This window comes from Myripristis murdjan, chromosome 20 (assembly GCF_902150065.1).
Source record: "Myripristis murdjan chromosome 20, fMyrMur1.1, whole genome shotgun sequence".
NCBI lineage: Eukaryota > Metazoa > Chordata > Actinopteri > Holocentriformes > Holocentridae > Myripristis > Myripristis murdjan.
Genome location: NC_043999.1, coordinates 23,533,313 through 23,542,051, shown reverse-complemented (window position 1 = coordinate 23,542,051; position 8,739 = coordinate 23,533,313). Strand labels below are relative to the sequence as shown.

The 8,739-nt window shown below is 39.2% G+C and overlaps 1 protein-coding gene across 1 annotated transcript; it reads left to right on the top strand.

The window, feature by feature from the left end:
- The first annotated feature begins 1,429 nt into the window (after positions 1-1,429).
- Positions 1,430-8,209, top strand: olfm3a (olfactomedin 3a). Its single transcript, XM_030079404.1, has 4 exons — positions 1,430-1,585; positions 4,977-5,196; positions 6,466-6,572; positions 6,950-8,209. Exons 1-4 carry the CDS (start codon positions 1,439-1,441, stop codon positions 7,625-7,627), a joined length of 1,152 nt encoding a protein of 383 aa, XP_029935264.1. The 5' UTR covers positions 1,430-1,438; the 3' UTR covers positions 7,628-8,209.
- The last annotated feature ends 530 nt before the right edge of the window (positions 8,210-8,739 follow it).

Below are 8,739 nucleotides of genomic sequence, written 5' to 3'. Positions count from 1 at the left end.
ACAGAGGGGTAAAAGTCATGATTTTCCAAAAAAAAAAAAAAAAAATACAGTACAGAACAGATACCCGAAAAAACATAGTCAAACAAACAAGTCCAGTGCTCAAGTAAATGAACTTCATTACTGTCCACCACTGACTACACCTTTTACTATACTAGACTATATTACATTGCACTGTCCTGCACTCTACTATATTGCACTATGCTATAGTGTATTGGGCTACATTATGCAATACAATGCTGTACTATTATGCTAAACTATATTCTATGCTGTATTACTCACTGCCCCGCTCAGAACTCCATTAACCTCCCTGTCATAATCTTATACTATAGCCTACTGTATTATATTATATTATATTATATTATGCGATGGCATGGTATGTTATGCTATGCTATGCTATGCTATACCGTACTATTACTATACTAAACTGTATTACATTGTGCTATAATTGTATTGTATATGTGCATTGTGCTATACTATGCCATACAATACTATATGAAACTATATGAAACCAGACAAAACTATGCTATACCCCTCTGTATTTTCTACTACCCTGCTTAGAATTCCATTATTATCTATTACACCACACTACAGTATAATTTCCATCTCCTGTTCATGTTATGCTATAGTATACTATACAGAAAAGGTTTATTTGGATAATTCAGTTTTAATTCAATTCAAATAATTCAACTATCAAGTGATAAGGAGTAGATTTTCAACATTTTAAAGTATCATTTCTCTACTTGGTGCTTCTTTTCAGAATATGCAATCCTAACAACCCAATTATCATGACCCCAATTTTAGGTGTAAAACCAAGCCTACCCTCACCCTATTTCTAATCATAACCTTAGCCCACACACTGAATATCCATAAACTGTTTTCCACATGATTATGAATATCATTGGATATTCATAACTCAGTAGACTGTTTGCTGACATATTATAGTCATTTTATAGCAAGTTGAGTATGAACATTGGACCATCCAAATACTATGGAACCTGCTATATGCTGCTGTAATACACTGTAGTATTCACACTATCTATTTTCACCATGCTATATGATGATTACATTGCATCATACCAGCAGCTGGTGTGATGTACAGTAACTAGCAACCTGCTGCATAAGCTTGCCACTTAAATCATAAATGTAGTACAGTGGATGTAGATGTCAAATCCACCATACCAACATCAGTAATAATGCTTTGAATTGTGTCCTTGTCACAGGGAGATGAACATAAATCATGCCGCTGATTTATGTTAGCTATGGAGCTGAAACACTCGCCACAACTAGTCTTTGACGTAGTGACTACAGATGACAAAAGACACCTTTCTACCCCGCTTGAAAGAAACCTCACATGTCCGGGGCTAGTTGGCTGAAGAGTTCACGGTAGCCCTTTTTGAGGAGAATATTTATCATTCTTGTCATATTCTAGGTCCAGAACATGTCTCAGTCCATTGAAGTGTTGAACCTACGAACCCAGAGGGATTTCCAGTATGTCATGAAGATGGAGAGCCAGATGAAGGGCCTGAGGACCAAGTTCAGACAGATTGAGGATGACAGGAAATCCATCATGGCCAGAAATTTCCAGGTATTTTACAGCCTGCTTTAAACATAGTCTGACTTACATGTATGTTCTGTGGATCTTAAAATATATAAAATATCTTATAGACATAGGAAGCATGAATACACACATATTGGGTTCAAAATTCTTCTTTGGTCCAAGATGGGCAGTTTTTTTTTTTGTTTTTTTTAATTTACTAGTATTCTCTAATTTTTCTATTAGGTGAGAACAAAATTTAAAGGATATTTTGGTTATTTTAATGATTTTTTTCAGCATGATTGTGATGAAATTTGCGTTTAAATTTCATCATCTACCTCACTGGACAGCTGTCATACCTCCAGATTGCCATAAGCGTTTTTGTCAGATTCACAGACACAGGACAAAGATCAGTTAAAACACATCCTTTCAACAGAAAAACACTCTGCAGTGGGCGGAACTATATATCCAATGTCCTATTATCCTTTGCCTGAAATGTGTTTCTGTTTTAGTTATGTTATTTGAAATAGACGGGGCACATTGTTTGCAGCTTATGATATCTCCCTACAGGCATCACAAATTGTGCAAAAATAGCTGCAGGTCCCCCAATATTGGCAGTCCGAGGTATGAAAAACACAATTATCAGTTATGTGCACACTAATGTAATTAACCACACTTACAAAAAGCGAGAAATACTGCCATAGTTTGTTTGGGAATCATTTTAAATTCATAAACGCAAATGATTTTTGGATGTGTGTGCATTCCAAGTATAACACAGAAAAAAAATGCTCTCAAACTGAAGCAAGAAAATCCTGCTAAAAAAGAATTAAATTAACTGTTATTACTGAAATGTTGGGATAATTGTTCAGGCGCAGGCTCGCAGCTATTTTAAGATATAACTGGAGCATGACTGTAACTTTGTTCAAAGGACATTTAATCACTTTTTGGTTTTAGCTGTTGGAGGTTACCTGTTGGACTTGTGTGTATTTGACAGCAGCGCTCTTGGACACCTGGAGGTATGAAAGCTCTACAGTGAAATAACTAATGGAATTTTAGAATGAATCATCATGATAGCAAACAGTAGGGAAATAAGGTCCAGGCTGAAATAACTGGAATTATCCCCTCAGAGTGCTTGTGACCACTGTTACTCCAAATCAAGCCATTTCTTGTTACCTGGGTTGGAGCAGATGCAGCATTAAGGGCTTTTTTTTTTCAATGCTTTACACTTATCTGCAGTTCCTTCTTGAAAATGAGAAACAATTTTTTTTTCCTGATTGTAACTTCAGATGCTAGGATCTCTATCTGATGAAGAAAAGTTATTTTCTCCTCTTGTTGTCCTCAGGAGGCATCCTGCTGTGGGATTCTAGTTTTGTTTTTTTCCCCCCCTTCTCAAATGCAATCTCCAGGTTTGTTTGTGTGTTTTGAGCTTTGTGCATACAAAGAGAATTGGGGGGTTTGCACATCATTTTAATTTGTATTTTCTTTGCGTTTCCTAAGAACAGAGAAATGAGAAATACACGAGGCCCACTTTATTGCAGGTTACCGATCGTTTCTGACAACTCAGTGCCAATGAGCAGTTGCATGTGAGAGAAATTAGTAATGCAAGTGTAACATGATACAAAGCTCCAAAAACCACCAGCTGATACTGTACACATTCAAAAGCTCTTATTTTGCCTAGGTCATGGCAGACTTAAGACTGGTATTCAGATGAAACATAGAAAACAACATCTAATATCTTAATGACATATTATTATGCATACTTGCCAGTTTGAGCTCATGTCAACAGAGGCATACTGTGGGAATTAAGATTTTACGATACTGTGCACGTATTCGTTAAAGGCAAATGAATGAAAACAATAGGTTATTTTTGTTTGAGCAGCTAGATCTACAGTTGTTACGTTTCCAAAACCCATGTTTACTGGCGGTCTCTGCTTATCTCGTGTTCTGCAGTGAAATCGGACATTATCTAGGTAATCCTTGGCTTCCCTTCAAACAGCTGCTTAAATACTTCCAATAGAATGGCTTTGTGTTTTTTGCAATGCCTCTACTCAGCAGGTTTGCATCATTTGAATTGGTGGGGGGGGGGGGGGGGGGGGGGGGGGGTTAATTTACTGTCACTTCTACTACTACTGGAGCTAGTACTACTTCTACAAGTAAAAATAACACGTCCATTTGTATAAAAAAGGCAAAAGCTCAGAATTCTAGACTTGATCAAATGTGTGGTTTGGCAGTATGTCAGTATGTATAATATCTAACAGCTCTCTAATTCACCACAGCACACATTTGTGGGGTTCAGAAGCTGTTTTCTTGCTGCAGTTGTTCTGTGTGGATTGCACTGAACATCTGGTATGGGAGCTGCTAAATACTGAGACGAGTGTGTACCAATCATCAGTATGGCACGAACATCAGCAGCATCATAAAAGCAAACAAGCTGAACATCAACAATGCTGAATACCCCGTGAAAACTAATTGGAAAGAAATGTGCACCTGATGCTTTAAGGAACTCGGCACTTTTCTGGGAGATTTCCAAGCTGGTCAACTTACATGAGCACATAGACTTGCCAATTAGCTCAGTGAGATAGAAGGTGCTCCTTGGCCTCAATTGATGCAAAATGCACATTAAAATGTCACCTTTCTATAAGAATTTCCCAGTTTGGGATCAATAAAGAAAATCTATCTATCTACATAGACGCCAGTGTCCCTGGTAGATCACATGCTCCATGCTAACACTGTGGTACACACTATGGTGACTGATAGTAGGCCAGTAACACTAATTGGCACATTTGTTTCAATGTTATGCAACCAGGTATGGCAGTTTTGTGTAGGGAACTGCTAAAACCTATATGAAATAAACAACAGGGGAACTAATTCCCCTGTTGAGTTGAATGTGATGGGCAAAGGGAGGAAGTATACAGCTGTACACAGATGTGGTTCAGCTGATACAGTTGCAAAATTAAACCTGGCCTGTCAGCTATTAAAGGTGCACTATGCAAAATTGAGGGACGATTGAGGTAAGTACCTTTTAGCCTCTGCTGACACACATAGAATTTATCAGGGCCATTGAGTTTCAGCCAGGCTGCCAATGAGAGCCATGTAGACTCATCTTTAAAATTTTGTGCGTATTCCATTTTTTTTTTTTTTTTTGTCAGTTGAGACTCCAGGGTCCTCATCATTGGTTCGACTAAGAGAACCATGTTCATTCAACCATCACTTTTGTACTTCTTCGTCGCTGACCAATGAGTCCAGCTCCCACAAACTTGCATTCTCTTAATGGTGAACATTTAACATTTATTGACTTGAGGCCTTGCTCCTCTGTCAAACTGTCTCTCATCACCTCTGTAAAGAAATGCCTCTTGTGTCTGTTCCTGGCCCATCTCACTAATCCACATCCTCCGCCCTCTCTCTCTTTTCCATTTTCCCTCTGTCACCGCCTCCTTTCCAGGAGCTTAAGGATAAGATGGATGAGCTGAAGCCGTTGATCCCTGTGCTGGAGCAGTACAAGACGGACGCTGTGCTCATCTCCCAGTTCAAGGAGGAGATCAGGAACCTGTCGGCGGTGCTGACGGGCATCCAGGAGGAGCTTGGGGCCTATGACTACGATGAGCTCTATCAGCGAGTCCTGCGACTGGACAGCCGGCTCCGCAACTGTATGGGCAAGCTAAGTGAGTGGCTAATGCAGAGGGCGGCTTCACTTGTTCGGTGAATGGTCAACACATGCTAGCATGCTGAGCTAGTAAAAGAAACTTAAATGTTTGACTACTGCAGTTAAATTTACTACAAACTATGTAAATATAGCACTGGTACTAGTATTATAAAGGTCTAATAAATAGTACTAACAGTAACTGAGTTAATAGTATGTCTAGTATTCACATGATGTCATATCAGTGGCCATATTGTTGACATCAGTGACTGCCAGGTGAGAGGAAAACAAATACAAGTGGCACACTGAAAAATTTGTTGTGCCAAAATTTGTTCCCCCTCCAATATAATATGTGTCAAGGAAATTAACATGGGGTCATGCACGTGATAAATGACAATTACACTAATCTATAGCCTGACGTTCTTGTAGAATCAATGGTTCCTTGTGGTTTGTGATAATAATATAACAAACAAGTGTGATCTCTCTTTGTTAACCCGAGAAATGCTTTTAAAATGTCTCGTGTTGCCGTTAGAAAAAAAAAAAAATTGTGCAAAAATTGTGTTTCCCCTAAAATTGTTTTCTCCTGGTGGTGCCCCTGCCTAGATTTCACACGAGGGAAGAAATGAATCAAACCATCCCTATTGTTTCGGGACTGTTTTCCCAGCGCCGGCTTATCAAACGATGAAGCCATTTTTTATCGTCCTAAGTCGCTTTCTCAGTTTTATATGACTCAGGCCCAATTAATCCGGTCTTTTGTTCTTATCTCATCTACCTGTATCTCATATCTTGGATTAATTCACTCATTTAGGCATAACCACTTTTCAGTTGTCCATGTAAGCTGGTATGCTGTTAGTGCCCTGCATTTCAACAATACGATTTTGTATTTCTGGGTTTTGTGAATACTGTTGATGGGTATACTAAGTGTACCTGTAGTCAAGCTCAAGCCATATTTATTTCAACTAAAATTACTGGATTGACCATTTCTGTAACCGCATTAGAAATAACACAGAGGGTAGCCCAAGCATATACCCGTCAAGCTTTTACCATTAATACAAGCCGTATTCATATTAAGGGAGGTAATATGAGCTAGACATAAGGAAGCTGCTGTAGCTGCAAACAGCAGTTGTGCCACTATGCTTCAACATAAATAAAACAGCTTTCTGCTGGTGGTATCTTAGTATGCACAGAGGGCAGACTCTCTGGTGGCACAGGCATGAAATTGGCTTGAGAAATCTAGTTAGAGGAAAAAAACACCACAGCACATCTTATCGCTGCATTTCTTTATTAACAGCGTGTGGGAAATTAATGAAAATCACTGGACCTGTTACAATAAAGACATCTGGAACCCGGTTTGGGGCATGGATGACTGATCCCCAAGCATCGACAAGAAACAACAGGGTGAGTTACGGAAGCAGAGGGGAGTCAGTGTGGTCTCTGATGCCTGTGTGCCGTGCACAATATCTGTTGTTGCTTGTTTTGTTGTTGTGTTCCTTTTTAAGAGAAGGAATTTATCGCACCGATCAAAGACTGCCCAGACTAATATGATGGTGTAGGGTTTTAAGCTGGAAAAAAAAAAAAATAGATTCTCACATGTGGGGTGGTGAGCTCTTCTTGAATTGTATTTTTTGGTTTGTAATCATGTAGCAGATTATGTAAAGATGACCTTATTTAAACAGGTTTCCTTAATTGGTTTTGTTTGTGATGCTTGACATGTTCATCAGGCCATGACTGCACTTAATTCTCTCTATCCATCATCTTCATTGTTTCTGATGTAGGTCTGGTATATGGACAGTTACACCAACAGCAAGATTGTGCGTGAGTACAAGACTATGGAGGACTTTGTTGCAGGGGTGGTTTCTCGAACCTACAGCCTTCCATTTAAATGGGAGGGAACCAACCACATCGTCTACAATGGATCGCTTTACTACAACAAGTACCAGAGCAACATTATTGTCAAGTACAGCTTTGAGACGGGCAGCGTGCTAGCCCAGCGAGCTTTGGAGTTCGCCGGCTTCCACAATATGTACCCGTACACATGGGGCGGTTTCTCAGACATTGACGTCATGGCGGACGAGCTGGGCATGTGGGTGGTGTACGCAACCAATCAAAACGCCGGGAATATCGTCATCTCACAGATCGATCCCGACACCCTGCAGGTCCTGAAGACGTGGAACACTGAGTACTCCAAAAGGAACGCAGGCGAGTCGTTCATGATCTGTGGGACGCTGTACATCACCAACTCTCACCTGTCAGGAGCAAAGGTTTACTACGCATTCTCGACGAAGACCTCCACCTACGAGTACACTGACATTCCTTTCCACAACCAGTACTTTCATATCTCAATGCTCGACTACAATGCCAGAGAGAGGGCACTGTACGCCTGGAATAACGGACACCAGGTAATATTTAATGTCACCCTCTTCCACGTCATAAAAACTGATGATGACTCTTAGACACAACAGTGATTTTTTTTCCAGCCACAAACAAAACACCATCCTTTGCAGTACAAGGATGTCATAATTAGTTTTCTTTTGTCAAAAGTGGACTGCATATCTTTACTTGCCATTACTTGAACTTTTGTAATTGTGGTCCTGGATACTTGGCTGAATTGAGCATGGACACTTAATTACATAATGGAGAATATGTCATAGTTTTTGGGATTTTTATTTATTTATTTATTTTACCTTTTTCATTGCTGCTGATCAGACTGGTATGCCTTATTTGCTACGTGTTGGTTCTGCCAGCCGATGACTCTTGATAGCTTTTGCATGAATGTCAACATTTTGTCTGCAGTAATTTACTATACTATAGCTGTGTTTCTGTTGCAAATCTGTTCTGCTCACAGTATTTGTATTAATGTCTATTTGAAACTATTTAAATCTTGAAAAGGCCACCTTCTCCTGCATATTTGCTACCATGTGAAGCTAGTTGATCATATAGTAGCCATTCTTTTAAAGATGGCCTGTAAAATATTGCTGTTATGTATGTCTCTGTGTAAGAAGTAAATTTGTATTTTTTATAACACAAAACCATAAGAGGAAATCTGTGTACATTTTCATTAAACTTAAATTACATTTCATTAAAATGTTTTTGACTAGTACAATGGACATTTGCCATGATCTGATTTGGAAAAAGTCACTTCATTTGCACTCATATTCCTCTTGGGCCTGTTCTCTAGATCATGACGATTGCCGCACTAAAATATGAATCTCATTTCCTCTTTAGTTACACTACTTAAAGGGACAGTTCACCCATTTTGAGAAATGTGATATTATTTCAATCTCCCCCAGCTGTTCTGTAGGACAGTAGTGGTGCTATCTTCCTCTCATTGTTACTGAGTGCTGGATACTGGCTGGATGCTTCACATGCTAACTGTTAGCCTCCTGCCACTAAGGTGGACTTCCCCCCAGCTAACATTCTGAAAAATAACCACCTCAACCCAGTCAAGTTGCTTAATAAACAAAGTCTGAGTTTGATCTTTAGCTGAACAGCGCAAAGTGACAGCTTGAAAATAATGATGGTTGTCTGAATAAATACATTTTTAAAAATCAACAATTAAAATCTT